The sequence below is a fragment of the Empidonax traillii genome, unplaced genomic scaffold (genome assembly GCF_003031625.1).
Source record: "Empidonax traillii isolate 1590-97213 ecotype Southwest subspecies unplaced genomic scaffold, ASM303162v1 scaffold1327:size137700, whole genome shotgun sequence".
In the NCBI taxonomy this organism is placed as follows: domain Eukaryota; kingdom Metazoa; phylum Chordata; class Aves; order Passeriformes; family Tyrannidae; genus Empidonax; species Empidonax traillii.
In genome coordinates, this window is record NW_020956520.1 from 119,122 (window position 1) to 137,700 (window position 18,579).

The following is an 18,579-nucleotide window of genomic DNA, read 5'->3' on the forward strand; positions in this document are numbered from 1 at the left end:
GCTGTGAGATGCAGCAAGTTCACCCTCATCCCCGACTCCTGAACAGACCTTGTTCTTGTTCCCTTGCTGGGAAGACGTTCTTTTTTTCCCTTCAATTTTTTTTCTCCCAAAGGAAACCAAATAGACCTTAAATTTAACTCGACCCCAGTGAGAAGACTGTGCTCACAGAGGATGTTTGCTGAGTGTGGGAGCTGCTGAAGTGCTGCATTGCAGCATCTGCACCATGCCCCGGTTTGTGCCGTGGAACATTCCCACCCGGAGCTCCCCCACAGCCCGGAGTGTGTGACACGTGTGGGAGGGCGGGGATGTGAGGAGGGATGTGCTGCTGGGCTGCAGGGGCAGTGTCTGGGGAGCTGGGCACGTTCCTGGAGCTCCTGCAGGTCCCAGGGCTGCAGCGCTGCAGTTCTGGGGCCGTTCCCACTCCCTCAGGATGGGTCAGCAATGCCAGGGAAAAGCCACGATGCCCTTCTGGGAGGGAGGGAATCAGGAGCTGCAGCACAGCAGGGGTTACTGTGCTGCTGCTTCAAATGCTGCTGGGAATGATGTGCTGGGATTGCTTGGAGTGCAGCAGGTGGGGGATGGAATACTGTCTGTTCTCCCCACCAAACATTCCTGTCGCCTGGCACCTGTTGGGAATGGCCCTTTCACTCTCCATGGTTAGACCAGAGCACAGGCTTGACCCTCAGAACTGTGTGTAAGATCATGTTGTGGCAGATGGGGCATCTCCATCCCAATATTTCCTGGGCACTAGGGATGGGTTTGTTCTCCTGTGCTGGTTGTGATGCTCTTCAGACAAGCTCTGTATCAGCACCTCGGGGTTTCTGGTGCCCCCAGAACTTGTTTGGGGTCCTCTGGTGTTCTCCATCCCTTGGGGCCATGCCCTGGCTGCAGCTGGCTGATGGAGTTGCCTCTGATGTTAATTTAGGGCAGATTTGGGTGTAGGGAAAACATTGTCACCAGAACACAGAAACACAAGGAATGAGATTTTGGCATCCTCCTGGCAGGGACCTGTAAAGATCTGGTTCCCCTTAGCTCAGGGACAGTCTGGTAATCTGAATGTCATCCCTCTGGTTCCTGGTGTTAATGTGAGGAGCCCCTTTTACCAGCTAGTAATTTTCATTATGATAAAAGTCTGCCTGGCTGGCTTTGGATATTGGCCATCTGTGGAGGGAGCCATGATTTGGAATTCAGGACAGCTGAGCCTTACATATTGAGTAATTTCAGTTTTTCTTGATGTTTTATTTTAACTCTGAGAGGGTAAATGTAACCAGTTTCCTCGTCCTGTTAATGCTGGAGTATTAAATAGAACATGAGAAACAAGCAAAGCAAACTTCGCTGAAAAGTAGAAAGTTACAAATATTTACAAAATTGTGGCTTTTTCTCCTTCCTTCCTTTAAATACTGTCAGTAACTGTAAACACAGGGTGGCCCCTGAAATCCATTTATAATAACAGGACAAGGGGAAATGGCTTCAAGCTGAAAGAGGGTGGGTTTAAAGGGGATATTGGGAAGGAATTCTCCCCTGTGAGGGTGGGCAGGCCCTGGCACAGGTTGCCCAGAGAAGCTATGGCTGCCCCTGGATCCCTGGAAGTGTCCAAGGCCAGGTTGGATGGGGCTTGGAGCAACCTGGGCTAGTGGAAGATGTCCCTGCCCATGGCAGGGGGATGGAATTTAATGTCCCTTCCAACCCAAACCATTCTGGGATTCAGTGTTCTGAAGGCCCAGGTGAAATCCCTGCTCATGATGTCCTTGCCAGGGAACTGCTTTGCTCCAAGATTGTCACTTCAGAAAGACTCTCCAGCATTTGCAGGGCTTCCCTGGGAAATAAAACCTCAGTTTTCACCTGCCCATGGCAGCACAGCAGCCTGGCCTGGAGTTCCCAGCTGTGTTTGGAATTGCTGGGACTCGAGTGCCGGCAGAGCCACGTCACAGCTTTGTTTAGGCAATAATTCTGCCTCCTGGGCAAAGGTTTCTTGAAGGGCTGCCTGAACAAGGCAGGTGGTGTGTGTGACCTGCAGCCTCCCCCTCAGTGATGGAATTGGCCACAGCCTTTGCAGGGGGGCTGAGGGGGATGTTGGCTGTGGATGAGGCTGAGGGTTTCTTTTGGATGTGTTCCCTCTGTGAACAAACCCTTGGGGCACTTCTGTACTTCCCGTAGGTATTTCCAGAGGATCCAAACTGACAGGTTTGAATGTGAACTGAAAAGTTTCAAACCTTCAAGTAGGTTCAGCTCTGGCATCCTGCTATCCTGGTTTTCCTTCTGTCTCTATTTTTAAGCATTTCTGTGCCTAAAGGAGTTCGTGATTAAGACAAAAATCAGAGTTTTGAAGGGTTTGTTTGCCGTTCTCTTTTTCTGCTGAGACATTTCTTGTGTGACTTTGGCAAGTCCTTTAAAGCAGGATTCACCTCCTTTACTCTTGGGCATCGAGCTGTTATCCAGGGATGTCTGGAGAACGATCAGATGGGGATGCCTGGAGGGTGATCACCACCTCTGCCATAATATGGGTGTTTTTGAAAAAAAAAAAAAAAAGTGGATCCTAACTTCTGCATTGGCACAGCAGGGAAAATAATGCATCATTTCTCATCCAGGAATTTTTGTAATGCTCTCCTGGATAACTGGGCTTTGTATATCGTCATATACATGTCTATCTATCTTCATAAGAGGCTGCAGCTCATAAATCAGGGCTGTATCCTGTGTTTCTTGACATGCCCATATAATGCAGGGATTGAGGAAGGTGGAAATCTCCCTGTTCTGCCTCCCTTAATAGTATATATATTTATATATATAAATATATATATATATATGTATAGGTTAATGTTATGCAGTGAAGAAATACTGGCCTGTCTCAGCATTTTCACTTGCACCTGAGCCCCTGGCTCTGTGCACTCGTGGTGTAAATGAGGGGGAAAATGGTTTTGAAGTTGCACTCTGGGGCAGTAATTCAGTGGGGCTGTTGTGGCTTGACAAGCTCTGTGAGCTCACAGGGATGAACCATCCCCTCCCTCCATCCTGCTGTCCTGGCTGTCCCTTTTTTTTTAGGAGAGTGCTCGTATATTGAAACCAGGCAGCCTAAGATGTGCCAAAACTAATTTTCTTTCAGTATTTCACGGTTTATGGTAATTTTTCATCCCAAATCCATCTCCAAAGGACTCAGGCAATGGCCAGAGCTGCACTCAGAGCTCTGGCAGGTGAGCTGGGAGCTCAAACCCGTGTCTCTCACACACTGTTGTGGCCTTGGGGAACTTGTTTGTTATCTCCCATTCCATCTCCAGGCTTGTAAAATCCAACTGACAGCCCATATCTGCCCTCTGGGTGCCCCAGGGTAAATTCCTAATACTTGGGAGATCAGGAGTGTGATATAAAATATCCAATAGCATTCATTCCAGCGTTGGCACAGGTGGGCATGTGAGATCCAGCTGGGAATGTCTGTAGGAATTCAGTGAACTCACCTGTGTGTTCTCCCTGCATTTGTTGTGTTCCCTGGTTGGGTTTGCATCCCAAATCTGAGCATTTCAGGTGTTCTGGAAACCAAAACGGTGCCAAGTTCACCGGAATCCCCTGTGAACTGTGGGAACACGGAGTGGTTTGGGTGCCTGGATGTCCCTTTGGATGTGGTGGTGGTGATCCACAGCGAAGGTGGATCCAGCAGGCTGGAAGAAAGGGCAGTATTTGACCCAAACTGGAGACGAGCAGAGAACATTCCCCTTCCTGCAGATGCTGCACAAACTGAACACGAGTTGAGACGGTCAAAGGCCAAGAGCTTTGAGCTATTTTGGGCAAATTTCCAACCATAACAGGCACTGTTACTGCTTCACCATCTGCCCTCCGAGTTGCTGGAGCTGGAGATTGTTGGGGACGGGGTCAGCCTTACGGAGGGGGGACATGGGGGCCCCGTGGAGAACCCCTTGTTTGGGGGACATCCCTGCAGAAAGGGGCTGCTGAGCAGGGAACACAAGCTCTGCTGTTTAAAAAGAGGCAGTTTCTCTCTCCCCTTCTCTTTCCCCCTGCCTGCAGCTGTGAGGAGAGAATTCTTTGTGCCTGAGTGACCCAGAGGACAGCAGGGAGTTGAAAATTAATTTGCATTTCGAAACACTACAGCTGTGGGGGGGGGGAACAAGCATGAGGGAAAATGTCACAGTCGGTACAGGAATTGCTTGTGCTCTTATCCTGCTGCTCTTAGCAAGGGGAGAACTTTTTACCCTCTCAGTTGCAGTGTTATTGATCTGAATAAAAAACTCCAGCACTCAGGCCATATCTGAATGTATTGTGGTGTTTTATTGGATATTAGGGAAAGATTCTGCACTGAAGGGGCTGTCAAGCGTTGGAGCTGCTCAGGTTGCCCAAGGCAGTGTTGGAGTCCCCTTCCCTGGAGGGGTTTCAAAGCCCTGTGGATGTGGCACTTGGGGACAAGGGTTGGTGGTGGCCTTGGCAGTGCTGGGGGAGCGGCTGGACTCGATGATCTCTTTTCCAGCCGTAATGATCCTGTGATTATTTTGTATGAAACAGCGAAACCCAACCCCAGAGAGCTGGCTGGACACAGCCTGGGCCACGGGTGTGCTGTCCAACACCTCCAGTGGTTGCTGGCAGTGCAGGGAGTTCCCCTGGCAGCCCTGGGATTCCACGCTGTGGTTATCCACCTCCCCTGCCTGATGCAAGCCAGGATTTATGTTGCTCAGGCTTGAACTTTGCACTTTGCTTTCACACAGCCCTGGCTGAGCTTGCCATAAAAGAAAAGTCCAGGCTGGCAAAGCAGAGTCCGGTGCTGATTCCAGCCGTGCCTGGATCTGCTCATGCTTCCAGCTCGTGGGTTACAGTCCTCTCTTCCAGGATTGCACTTTCCCAAGTGCATAAGTCCAGAAAAATATCAGTGTGTGTGACCAGGAAATGGGGCAGCTCATGACACAGGGCTTGGATTTTACACAGCTCAGCACAAGTGGGAGTAATAACGTGGATCGGTTCTTGGAAATGGGGGAGAATTGAAGAATCGTGGAATCACAGGCTGGTTTGTGTTGGAAGGGACCTTAAAGATCATCTCATCCCACCCCCTGCCACGGGCAGGGACACCTTCCAGCACCCGTCCAACCTGGCCCAGAACACTTTGAGCACCTTGAAGGGAGGTGGATTTGTATTTCTGTCTCATTCCCAATGACTCAAAGATCAGGGCAGGGATTTGGGAGTGGGACAGAAGTCCTGAGAAGAGAATCTTTTAAAGCTTGATGTTTTACTGGTGCCTGTGAAGTGACACATGCAGGTGCAAAGTTGTGTGGCAGGGAACAATAAAAATAAAATCCTTAACCTCTGTCCCGTGCTGGTTTTACACCTGAGTGTAACCTCCACTCTGAGGGGAAGAGCTTCAGACATGAGTAGTTTGAAATGAGGTTCCTGGAACAAGTTACAAGCTGAAATATTACAGTTTTTTTACTGTTTTTTTCTTAAGGAAATACTTGAACAGTTTTTTGCAAAGTGGACTTGATGATCTTAGGGGTCTTTTCTGACCTTAACACTTCTAAAATTGAGTTTAAATAGGAAGATTTTGGGGGTAAAAGCATCTGTATTTCTTTGGGTGAGGATATTCCCTGTTGGGTTTTTACATAATCCTGTATTAATGGCGAGGGAGTTGGGATTTATGTGCCTAATTTCAGGTGTCTGGAAGTTGTCAGGGTCTCAGCTGGGCACTGAATTTCAAGGAAGGGGCAGGTCCAGCCTGCAGTGGCACCACTTGTGTTGTGCTGGGTGTTCTTGGGGTTCTTCATCCCCTGCCTGTCCTGTCCTTACTTGTCCTTCCTGGCTGATCCAAGGACATCCTGGACAGCTAGGAGTGAGCTGCCTCCACCCTCATTTTATCTGATGGTTTCAATTTCTATTCCTGTGGCTCAAAACAACCTCCTGTTGCTCACTTCTGGATTTTTTTTCTGTAAGCTTCCCAATCTCCTGGCACTCAACCCCGGTGATCCCCTCTGCTCAGGTGGTGCAGAGCAGTGGTTTTCCACCTTCCTGGAGGTTTGCATCCCTGTGTGGGTTTGCTATGTGTGGAATTCAGGGTGCTATGGGCCATTACCCAGCACAGAGGTGGGGTTGGGAAAAGCACTGTGCCCCAGGAGAGCTTGGTGGGAGGCCTCGTGCCCCAGGCTGAACAAATAGTTCTGATTCCAGTAACGTGCTAAGAAAATAAAGCACCAGCAAGCCTCCCAAAACCCAGGGAGGGGACTGTTACAAAAGATTCAGAACAAAAAAAAAAAAAAAATCAGCCTGAGATGATAGGAAAGGAAATGGGCCTGATTTGGGGATGAATCAAAATGTTCTTCGGAATGAAACCCATAAAACTGCTTCCTCTTAATGGCAGAGAATTAACCGGTTAACGAGCCCTCAGAGATGCAATAAAGCTTTCAAAGCAGCTGAGAGATGCTCAGGAATGAGTTGAATGAATTCCTGCAGCTGCTGTGGTGATGAAATGTGCTGGGTCCCCTTCGGTGAGCCTTGTGCACTTTGTTTCTTGGAACTGCCTGATATTGGAGACAGCAAAGGGAGGGAGGGAGAGAAGGGTGGTTGATTTTGGGATGGGTGACTTGTCCAGCGCTCCATTGAAGAGGTGGGTGTTCAAAGGCAGCACCTGGCAGTGGATTTTAGCCACCTGCACTCAGCCAGTGACTTCACTGCAGGGAGATTTTCCTGGAGCCGGTGGCTCAGCAAAGGAAAAAACCCACCCCAAGGGTCAGGTTGTTGTTACCTGCCTGGGAACACAGCCCTGCAGAGGGCCCTGAGCTGGGCTGGATAACCACAGGCACCAGAGCTGGGCTCTGAGGCTCCCTGAGCACAGGGGGCTGGGGGAAGAACGGAGTGTTACCCTGTGCCCTCCCCAACCCTTTCCCAAAGTGACCTGCTGGTTGTCAGGACCCAGGTGCTGAGCTGGGGGGGGACCTTGTGGCTGTTAATGCAACCCCACGTGTGTCATCAGTCTGGGTGCTGTAATTGCAGGAAACCACAGTAATTAACTGACACGAATAGAACTTCAGTGTCACTGTTACTACATCCTAGAAGAGGAAATCTCCCTCAGTTCCCTGCTGTGATACCTGTCTGGCTCAGATCTGGCACGTGGTCTGGGATCCAGGAGCCAAACTCAGCTCCTGAGTGCTGAGGAGTTCACCTGCAGCAGGGCAGGGATTTGTGCAGCAGATGGAGACAGGGACTCAAACCAGCCAGTCACAGCTGCTGTAGGGGATGGTCTTGGCACACCTGACATTCACAAAATTAAGTCTTAGCTTGTGCTGTCATCCTGCCTTTTCATTCTGGAGGGAACAGACACTCTTCCCTCTATATGTGGGTATATCCATCTAGAAAAAAATGTGTATTTAGCTGAAGGGCTTGGGATTCAAAGGGCAGAGGGATGTTAAACACACATCCAGTTGTCAGGTGTCAGCTTTGTTCAGAAATCTGAAAAACCAAGTCACCACCCCAGCAAAGGGCCCTCAGGTGCAATTCCAGCCCTCCTTGAATTTCAGTGCCTTCTCCCACTGTGCAGAGTTCCCCCAAAATATCCACGATATATTTAGTTTGAAGAACACATCGTCCTGGTAACCAGATCAGGAGATGCTGGGAACAAGCCTGCTGGGATTTTTTTTTCAGGGTATACTAATTATTCTAACTGTGCCCAGGCTCCTCCATGATAAAAGAGTACTTTAGGGAGGGTGCTGGTGCTCCAGCCCTCACCTTCCCTCCTCTCCTGCTCCACACACCATCAGCCCAGGGTGCTGCTCAGCCGAGCTGGTCCGTAAATGCTGTTGTCCCATGGTGTGTGTTTGCACAGCTGGATAAGAAACCCCAGGAGGGGCAGATGGGCACACACAGAGCTCACTCCATGGCCAGGCCTGCCATTGGGAAGCACAGGCAGATGTTCCAGCTGTGCCCACGGTGGTCATGTGTGTGAGTATTCACCCTTCCCTGGTGGGAACTTGGGCAGGCAGGGAGCGTGCTGTTGATTTATTTGCTTTTGGTTTATTTATTTGCTTCTTGGTTTATTTACTTCTTGATTTGTTTGCCTATTTATTTATTATTTATTTATTTCAGTGTGTTCTACACTAATTTCAGGGGGACCCCTGCTGAGGTTCCAGGATGGAGCACTGTGGTCTTTGGGATTTGCACCATTAGCAGATCTTGTCACAACAGTTGAAAACCTGGGGAAGCTCCTTTGCCCTCTCCTGTGGGACTCTGGCATCCAGGCAGCTGGAAATGCCCACAGCTGCCTCCTGACATTTCCTTGCACCTACAGGGACAGCAGAAGGTGGTTTTCCTCCCCCCAAACAAGCAGCCCTTGGTTTCCAAAGCTCTTTGCTTAAAGTGTGACTCTTCTTGCCCCAGAGTCTGCACCTGGCTTTGGAAAACAGTGGGAGATGCTGGGAATGTAACACTAGAGCCTGACTCGTTAGTTCTGGCTGTCTCTTGGTGTCTTGGAATATCCCAGGTCCAGGGTGTAATCTGCTGCAGCTGAGCCTGTGTGACTGAGAGGATTTACAGGGTTCATCCCCTCCTGTGCTGGAGTGCAGGCATGCCCTTATCCCAGGATACACCTGCTGGTGTCCAGGGAGCCACCTCAGAGGAGTCCTTTCTCCAGCTGGGAGGGTTTGCTGCTGGGAAGGCAGCAGGGAAGGGGCTGGGGGGAGATGGAGCAGCCAGTGCAGCAGAGCTGGCTGGCAGATGGCATTTGCTGCCTGATCTGAGGGGATTTGCCACATGACCTGTTCAGAATCTGTGTCACAGGGCAAAGTGATCAGACCTGGCATCTCCTGTAAGAATAAATCTGCATCAGCAGAGGAGCTGTGGCTAAAAGGTGGCTGGCACAGGGATGCCCAGGGAGCCCAGCTCCTTCCATGAGGATTTGCTGATGCTCACAAGAGCTCTCTCCCGATTTTCTCTCTGTGTTCAGGGCAGTTTTATCTCTCTTCTATAAATCCGGTGATTTGCTCCTCCTTAAGCTCCCAGGGATGGACACAGAGCTCCAGCAGTGGCTGTGCATGAGGCTGGGAAGCCAGCTGGAAGGAATCAGTTGGTGAAGCGGCTGGAATATTAACTTGACACCTAATTATGTCCTCTGGGCTGATTTTTCCATTCTGTCATGCCCTGTTCTGTCTGCGCTTTCTGTGAGTGGGGGATATTGTGGAGCTCTCTGCATCCAGCCACACTCCAGCACACACTGGGAAGGAAATTATCAGTTGTGAAGTTGTAAAGACTCTCCTGGCTGTGGTGCCAAAAGTAGCATCTCCCTGGTGTTTATGTTTGCTGAAACCAAGCAGTTGAGGTTAATCCTGTATAGATTTGAAAGACAGTGTTTCTTCCATTTCAGAGCTCTTCTGGGATGGTATTTAACACCATGGGAATCGTGATGGGACCTGTGCTGTCTCTGCTTGACCAGAATTGACTTTTTTCAGTCTGATTTGTGTTCTGGCAGTTCTTTATTAAAATAAACACCTCTGACCAGTTCCCACACCAGCTCTTGAAGTAAAATTTCTTCCAGGCTTTCTCCTCTAAGGAAGAAGTAAATCCGTGGCCCAGCTGGGGGTAGTTTATGACACCTGACAAGACCACAGCCTGAACAAGACTTTAATAACCTGCTCAATTAACCAGCAACTGCTGTCCTCCAGTCCCCCAGGTGCTCAAGAGCTGCACAGAGTTCATTGAGAAGCACGGCATCGTGGATGGCATCTACCGGCTGTCTGGGATCGCCTCCAACATCCAGAAACTCCGGTAAGGGCTGGGGGTGCCCCCTGAGTGCTGGGCAGGGCACAGGCTGTGCCTCCAGGGGCACGTTCCCTTGGCAGGAAGCTTTCCTTCGGGATGGGATGTCAGGATCACAGTGTCCCTCTGTGCTGTTGTGTTTCATTCCTGCTCCTTCTCGCTCCTGGAGCCCTTTCCTCGCTCCCTGTGCTGCCTTGGACTCCTGATTGATTAGCAATTATTTGGGAATGTGCAGAGGGTACGGGCCTGATTCCTGGGGGTGGCATTGCTGTGCTGTGCAGGGAGAGGCCAGGTGTGTGTCCTGCAGGTTGGGAGCTGTTCCCATCACAGGAAAGTCTCTTCTATCCCTTTGTGAGGCTGTTTTTCCTCCTGCCCTTTGGTGTGGAACGTTCTGTTGTGGAGGGACTGAGAATGCCAAGTGGGATGTGACTAGTTCCAGTGCTGATCCTGAGAGAGGCAGCACAGGGGGATTTTCCATGTGCAGAATATCCTTTTTGAACCAGCTCTTCCCCAGCTCAGTGGGCAGGTTGGAGCTGGGACGGTGGCTGTACAAGCCCCTGGATGGATGGGTTTATTCTGGTTCAGATTAATCCTGTTTCTCATTGCAGCAAGTCCCATTTAAAAAATGCTCCTGAGGGGTTTTTATGCAGGATCCAAAGGCTCCCATTGGAGCTGTGGCCCACAGCAGTCCTGGCTGAATTAAACATTTGCCACTGCTTCAGTCATATCCCTTTAATTTGCCACTTTGACTTTGCTGGACCATCCTAATCTCTGCCTTAGTCCATTTTTCCCCTTTTTGTTGCCAATACCATTTTCTCCTTCGCTGTGTATCAAGGGTGCTTTAAAGATGGTTTTCTAAGGCTTTAATGGCATCATTCCCTGGTACAGTGCAGAGACTGAAGTGACAGTCTGTTTTCCAGCTTTCTGAGATGTTCCAAAGACAGAAGGAAAGGAGTACATGGCGTTTATTGACACTGCCCCTGTTCATCTAAATCACTACAGATTTTCAGTGTTTGATTAAGGCAGGGCTCGCTGTGTTGCTTTAGTTCCCAGCTGTATAAACAGGGCATTAGGCTCATTTCAGAGCTAGAGCTGCAGTGTCCTTATAAATGACTCACTCTGCTGAGGTCTCACATAGGAGAGCTGGATCTCCTGGATTTAAAGGGCTTTTTGGTTGGAGAATTGATTCCACGGGACAGTGGTTGGCCCTTCAGCAGGGCAGGAGCTGCCTCTGTGTGGCAGGGGGGCAGACAGAGCCAGGGTTGATTTGGGGTGTTCATCCAACCCTGTGTCCTGGCTCTTTTTGGGAGATGTGAAGTTGTGTTCTACTAACAAGATCTTCCTTTAGGGTCAGAAGAAATAACGTGTAGTCCTTGAAACAGCCAGTCCAGAGAGGGGAAAGGCTGGAGGTAGAGGGGCTTCTCTTCACTCCATTCCCATCTGACGTGGTGGGGGATTTATTCCTCGGAAAATACACTGGAGTGGGGCAGGATGTGAGCAGAGGATTTGAGTGTAGGGGGTGGGCTGGAACCTGTCCCTGCTGTCCCTCCTGAGCTTTTCTGTGGAGCCAAGTGCAGGGAAGAAGTTTCTGTCCCAGGTGTGAGCAAGGGGTGAGTCAGTACCTGTGGAAGTGGTGTGTGCTGAGCACCAAGGGCTGTGGCCACAGGGAACCCGTCAGTGGGGTAAGACAGGGCCCTTCCTTCCCCTCTGTGCTGCCTTGGGCATGAGGAGCAGGGCTGGACTGTTCACCCTCTCCTGCCCCTCAGTCTGGCTCGTCCTGATGCTGAGGGATTTGTTACCAGCCCTGGGCAGGGGGACAGACAGGATCTGCTCTGTGGGCAGGGGGACAGACAGGATCTGCTCCGTGGGCAGGGGGACAGACAGGATCTGCTCCGTGGGCAGGGGACAGACACGATCTGCTCCATGGGCAGGGGACAGACAGGATCTGCTCCATGGGCAGGGGACAGACAGGATCTGCTCCGTGGGCAGGCTCAGTGCTGGAGCTGTGCTGAGGGGCTCTGTTACCCTCTGGGTCACAAACTGCCTGCTTTGGATGCAGGAGAGACCAGGGGTGTTTCCACCAAGCCCAGACACAGCTGTGGGTGCAGTGCAGGCAGGATCAGCCCTTCTGATCCTAAAAACCCTCATAGGGACCCCGAGGTCCAGCAGGACCAGCTCCCAGCTCCCCGGCCTGACTCACCCTGCAGATCTGGCCTAATTTGAAACAGCACTTTCCATGCACGTATTCCAGCCCTTGGCCTTCTAAGCTCAGCTTTTATTTCATAAATGGTTGTGATTTTGTTTTTTTTCCCCTCTTTCTGAAAACCAAGGGAGTGCTCAGGGATGTTCTTCATGTGGTTCCTGGCTCTCCTCACCCCGTGGCAGAGGCAGGCTCAGCTCACCAGTTTGTCCCCCGGGAATTCTGCACACGCTGGTTTCCATGTGCTGCCCTTGGCACTGCTGTTGGCATGGCTTGATCACTGCAGCTCCCAGGCCTTTGAAATGCAGAGGGACAGCTTTCATCAGACCTGTGGGCAGTCCCAGGCACAGCCCTTGGGAGTTTAGCAGATTGTCCTTGTGGTCTTGGGAGGCTTCCTCTGAAGCCTTTGTGAAAAAAGCTCTGATGCAGCAGAAGGGGTTGCAGCCAGCTGGTTGTAAAACTCGCTGAAAATGCCTTATTAGAAAAAAATAAAGTCTGATTTTTGGAAAAATCCCCTGTAGCAGCCCCAAAGCCGTGTTGTCACGTGGCTTCGATGACTAAGAATTTATTTTTTCCTGTAAATCAGGAAACCCCTGTTTTGCTTGACTGTAATTTGCTGGGTTTGATTTCACTGCTCCTCCTCCAACCCCTTGGCCCGTTTCTCGTTTGCAGCCACGAGTTTGACTCGGAGCAGATTCCCGACCTGACCAAGGACATTTACATCCAGGACATCCACTGTGTGGGTTCCCTGTGCAAGCTGTACTTCCGAGAGCTCCCCAACCCCCTGCTCACCTACCAGCTCTACGAGAAGTTCTCAGTAAGTGTGAGGCAAATCCCACCTCAGTGGGACTTCAGAGGAACGCTGGAAGGTGAACCTGCTCCCACATACCTTCCTCTGTTTGCTTTTGCTTAGTCTGAGGGTTTGAGAGCAGTCTGAACAGCACATCTCCAAAATCACCAGCCTGACAGCAACTGGTCTTGGCTGCCCACACACCAGATTCCCCTCCTGCCGTTCCAAGCAGGAGGTGCCCAGAGTTTCGAGGTGCCTTTTCTGTTCCCCTTTAGGTCCCTCACAAGTGCCTTTGTCCCCTGTGCCAGTGTCTTGATTCCACTTGCCCAGCAGAAAGTCACTGGGGGACACCAACCAGGAATTCCTGATGGTTTGCTGTTCCCCAGTGACGTCTTGAGATCAGAAGCAAACGCTGCTTGGAGCTGCACAGACCTTCTGCAAGGAATTGCTCTGTGAAATGGAGCTCCAGAGTGTCCCAGATGATGATTTCCTTGGCCTTCCTCACACGATCCGTGTCCCCAGGACAGACCCCTCACCCAAGGGAGGGAAGAGCAGCAGAACCCACCTCCCTGCTGAACAGCTGTGCACTGGCCACGTGGTGCAAGGGGCAGGTTTTTAGCTTTCTTTGCAGCTCAATCCCTCTCTGCCTCCTTCCAGGATGCTGTTTCTGCTGCTACAGATGAGGAGAGGCTGGTGAAGATCCACGATGTGATCCAGCAGCTGCCCCCTCCCCACTACAGGTGAGGGCCATTCCTTTGCTGGAATTTTGGGGGAGAAAAATGATAGGATTTCAGTTTCCCTCTCAGGATGTGCTTCTGCACGTTGAAATGGTTGTATAAAGCTGATTTTGTATTTTAATCAGCTCCTTACCAAACACTCCATTCTATACATGGTCTTACTTGACTTCCTTGGATAGTCTGTACAGGAGGGAAACACAACCTTGGTGTGTCAGAAATGGCTCATAAATAGTTTTATTGCTGGGTGGGCACAAAACCAGCTCTAGGAATGGTACTTTGAAAAAGTGAAATATTTCCAAAAAAATGAACATAATTTGTCTCCAGTTTCCCTCTCCCAGTAATAACAGTAACTAGCAAATAATAACAGTTGTCTGTTAGAATAGCTAATGTAAATTATTATATTAGTGGTATATATTAGAATAACTAACACAATAGGGTATTTAAAAATCACCAATTACACTGCTATATTCAAACTAATTAGTATTAGTAGCAATTTGTGCTATGGGGTAATGAGTCTTGACTAAGAATAATAACATTTTAACAGTCTTTAGTATTAAAATTTATGGCAGGGTATGGTAAAAAGGCATCAGACAAATTTCTATGGTGATTGGTTTTAATAACTGCATATAATACTGTATGTTAATGAGACTAATGTTAGTAACTATTAGTAACTAATACTGCATTATAATCACAATTGATTATTGTAATATATATTAATTTGCAGGGCTAGTTAAAATTCTGTGCCCTCAGTGCTATAGATGGCCAGTTGTAACACATAAAATCAATTAAATATTTAAATTTCAGTACTTGTGATAATGGTGATTAGCTGGACAACTTGCAATGCTGCACCTGAGTGCTATAAATAACTCATTATAATGGTTAACTAGGATTTAACTAATTGTTATAAGCTGCAACTGTGTGCTACTTGCTTGTTAAATAACATGGGCTAGTTAGTGGAGCAGCTGGTACTTTTAGTAACTAATTACAATATTTGTGTTAATTAAGGGGGGGCAGGGCCTTCTCAAAAATAAACTAATCTCCCTTGGTGCAGTTTCTGTGGGGCATTCCACCTTTTCCCTAGAATGACTTCTCCTCTATGGGCTGGTTTAACTGGGTGCTGGTCCTGGAGAGGAAGCAGAGCTAAGCCCTGGAAGTGGATGCTGGAGGTGCTCGGGGCTCTTTCCTCCTCTCCTCAGTTTGCTGGAGAAAAGGAAAAATAAAACAACACTTTATTATTCTGCTGCTCAGTGATGAGAAGTTGCAGGCAGGAGGTGTCAGCTTTGTTCCCAGCCAGAACCATCTGCCTTCCCTTCCAGTCCTTGTCCATTTGTGGAATTTTGAGCCCCTCTGTTCCATCTCCCCTCCCAAAGCCAAAGACATTCCCAAGCCCCAGCACTGAGGAGGACGGATCAGCATTTTCATTGCCACCTCCTGCTCCCTCCTCCCCAGGGGGTACAACAGTGTTTCATTAATGTATAAAAAGGCATTTTTTACCTGAGCAGAAGTCTCTGAAGTTTAACCTTGGACCTGCCTCATCGACCTCTAACAAAGCTGTAGCCAGTAATTTCATCAGTAGAACTCAGGCACAGCTTGCTGGTTTTTGGTATCCTGGGGTGTCAAAATCAATACTCCCCCTCTTCCCAGGACTGGCATTCCACATCCTCCCCCCTGAGCAGCTGCTCAGGGCTGTCACACACCTGCAAAGAGGATATTTTGGGGACAAATCAGGAGGGACTCCCGTCAGCCCACCCCTGTGTCACTGGTTGCTGGAGACACTCCCCATGGTCTGAGGGGAAGGAGTTCAAGCGTTTCTTTCTGGGAGCTGTCAAACCAAAAGGAAATAATGAGCTGGGTTTGCTCTGGGATCACAGCCTGGCTTTGCTCAGTGGTGCTGAACATTTGCCTCTCTCCCGTTTTCCAGGACACTGGAGTTCCTAATGAGGCACTTGGCTCGTCTGGCTGATTACTGCTCCATCACAAACATGCACACCAAGAACCTGGCCATTGTCTGGGCTCCCAACCTCCTCAGGTACCCTGGGCTTTTCCCTTTTCACTGAAGATAAGTCTTTATGTTTATAAAAACTAGACAGATATCTCTTCTCCGGAAAATCCTGACTTCCAGCAGCTGGAAAGAGCACTTCCTTTCTTCATCCAATGTGCTTCTTCCCCTGTAAAATATGGGAAAATACTCTAAGGAGGATTTAAGACCCAGCTAATGATGTAAAACAGTCCCCACTGTTGTCAGTGGGACCACCCCAAAAACATCCTGATGTGTTCTGTCTCACATGACCCAGTCCCACTGACTGCAGGTCAGTCAGTGGTAGCAAGTAAGAATTCCCTCAACTCTCTCTTCTAGAGGATAATTTCCCCTCTTCTGGTTAGATGAGACGAGTGTGTCCTTGATTATCCTAGGGAATTTCTTCAGTGGCATCACTGATTTCCCACTGCAGAAGCCTCTAGAGTCCAGTTTGACAGCTTGTGTTACAGGAATAATCTTGGATAAATCTGCCCCCTAAAATTTGTTTTGAATGTGCATAATAGGGCAGTTTGAAATTAATGGTGTTACTTAACATTTTTGCTTTAAAAGAAAAAATAGTGTCACCCTGCCCTCTATTGTATTGATTTCTGAACTGCTTCTGTTGCTGAGCTGAGAAATGTCCTTTCCCAGGTCCAAGCAGATCGAGTCAGCCTGTTTCAGTGGCACGGCTGCCTTCATGGAGGTGCGGATCCAGTCGGTGGTGGTGGAGTTCATCCTGAACCACGTGGATGTTCTGTTCAGCTCCAAGCTCAGCTCCGTCATCCGGGACGGGGCAGGTTTGTGTCCCGCTCCCCTCCCCACACAAGGCACTCAGTGGACATCTGAACCTCCCCTGGGACAGTGGAAAGATGGGTTTTTTCTGACTTAGAGGACACATTATGATGTCAGAACCCAACAAATGCGGCCTAGTTGTAGAAATTGCTGTCAGTCCCTTTCCCAGATGCCCCACAGGAGTGCACAGAGTAATGTTTGGCTGCTGCTTTTGTGTCCTACCACGGAGAAATCGCAAGGAATCAAAAAACTCTTGCCTGAAAAAAATTGGCCAGGAGCCAAAAAATTACTTGCTAGGCAATTATTATAGAGGTAAGATAATACAGCAGTTTTAATAGAAGGCCTTTAACCACCACGAGGGTACAGAGACGTGTCCAGGGGGTTCCACAATTTTTTTCCACCCCCCAGATCCTCCCCCTGGCATACCCCTCTGAAAATTGAGGTAGGGGGCTTGGGGACCCCCTCTTCCTCATCTTCCTCTTCATCTCTTCATCTGTCCCCCTCTGCCCCCTCTGCTTTTTAAAGCCATCACCATCGATCTCCATCTGTTTGAGCTCTCTCTACATTTATCCACGTACCTTAGAACACCAGTAGGAATTAAGGATTTAAAGCAAGCTCTCTGTGTTCAGTGATGTTGATGCTAAGAAACTTAGTCTTGCTCTTAATAGGGGCTGTTTTGACATCTGCTGTGCTGGTTATTCCGTGCAGAAGCACAGCCTGGGTGGGTTCATGAGCAGGGCTGACCAGCCATGAACTGTAACACGTTTGTGCCCAGCCCTGGGGCACCTGAAAACACATTCAGCCTTGGAACCTACAAGTTCCCCTGAGTAACTAAGATCATATCGCTGTTCCATGGAAAAGGAGCAGAGTTCCACCAGGAAGAAGGTTTCCTCTGTGTGTTAGATCAACAAAACGGGGCCACCACAAGCTGTTCCTGCTCCTAAGCAGCATTAAGGGTGCACCATCTGCCTTGACAACCTGCCCTGCCCATGGAACATGCACAGCCAGTGCAGTTACCACCACCTGGGCAGTGCAGAGAGCTGCTTTTCCACTGCATTTGCTGCTCCCCTCTTCTAAACAAGCCATATTTCTACTTGGGACAGCAGAGTTCTCCAGCTTTTGTTCCTCCTGGAAGGGGATTCTAAGTCAGCAGGAGCCAGAGGTTTGTTTGGCTGAGCAGTGACAGCCCCCAGCAGGCTCTGCCAGGGGAAGATAAGCATGCTCAGAATCCCAGCCAGATGATTATCCAGGCTTAGAATGGACCATGTAAATTCAGCTAATTGTTTAATGACTTGGTCACTCACATTCAGTGGGCTTGGACACAAAACTGGCAGGGTCAAGAGCTGGGTTGTCTGGCATATTTAGCAGGAATAGTGCACTCCAGCACGGCTTCAGGAGCCTCTGGGATCGGGCACAGCTCCTGCACCCACCTGTAAGGGGGTGAAAGTGGTGCTGCCAAGCCCCTTTTAACCCACAGTTCACCCAGGACAGCATTTACAGCTCACACACACCAGGAGATGTGGGAATGGAACCAACCAGGATGTTGTGCGATGGCACATTCCCCCCACACCCCTGAACTCCTCTGGGAGCAACCCTATAAACACTTGCACAATAAACACTGGCAGACAAAGGGCAGCTGCTGTGATCCCCTCTACACTGATGCTGACAGCAGCAGGAGGCAACAGCAACTAGTTTCACAGAACTTGGCGTGTTCATCTCCAAAACCAGGCCCAAGCTGTAAAAGGCCGAGGGCAGGACACAGAGCAGATTGTTTGCTGTGTGCATCTGCACAGTGGTTTGTGCAGCTTCAGTCACACGTGACATTTCCTGTTGTACCAAGAGGTGGAACCTGGGAATGACCCAGCCAGGCTTTGTTCAAAGCAAAACCATCGTTTTCTGTGCAGGCTTTTGTTCGCAGGTGAAGCTGAAGTGTAAAGTATGTCACAAAGGTTTCTGATCTACCTGCTTCCCTCTGCCTTTATTTTTTAATTCACCGAGCTACTCAGTGAGAGGTTCTTCTTGTCACAAACATCTCTCTGACCACATTTTGTCCACGTCTTTCAGCGGTTGGGATAACAAAGGTTTAGAAAAACACAGCACCTCCCTTGACACACAGACTGAGCTTTGATCTCTGCACTGCTGGTTTCTGACTCTCCCTGTTGCCTGTGGTTTCTCCCTTGCAGGGCACAGCTCTTTGTCCCGGCCCAAGTCTCTGCTGGTGTCCTCTCCCTCCACGAAGCTGCTCACGCTGGAGGAGGCGCAGGCTCGGACACAGGCCCAGATCAACTCTCCCATCGTGGCAGACAGCAAGTAC

General features: G+C 49.5%; 1 protein-coding gene across 1 annotated transcript in view; it reads left to right on the forward strand.

Annotated features, from left to right (window-relative positions):
* LOC114069661 (rho GTPase-activating protein 32-like) overlaps window positions 1–18,576 on the forward strand; it is a gene marked incomplete at its 3' end in the record, with an annotated part of 122,021 nt that extends 103,445 nt beyond the window's left edge. The window contains exons 8-13 of the mRNA XM_027906607.1: window positions 9,636–9,738; window positions 12,602–12,746; window positions 13,377–13,459; window positions 15,378–15,485; window positions 16,125–16,270; window positions 18,449–18,576. Coding sequence (XP_027762408.1) covers window positions 9,636–9,738; window positions 12,602–12,746; window positions 13,377–13,459; window positions 15,378–15,485; window positions 16,125–16,270; window positions 18,449–18,576 — 713 coding nt within the window. The remainder of the gene's footprint in view (window positions 1–9,635; window positions 9,739–12,601; window positions 12,747–13,376; window positions 13,460–15,377; window positions 15,486–16,124; window positions 16,271–18,448) is intronic.
* Window positions 18,577–18,579: the final 3 nt, after the last annotated feature.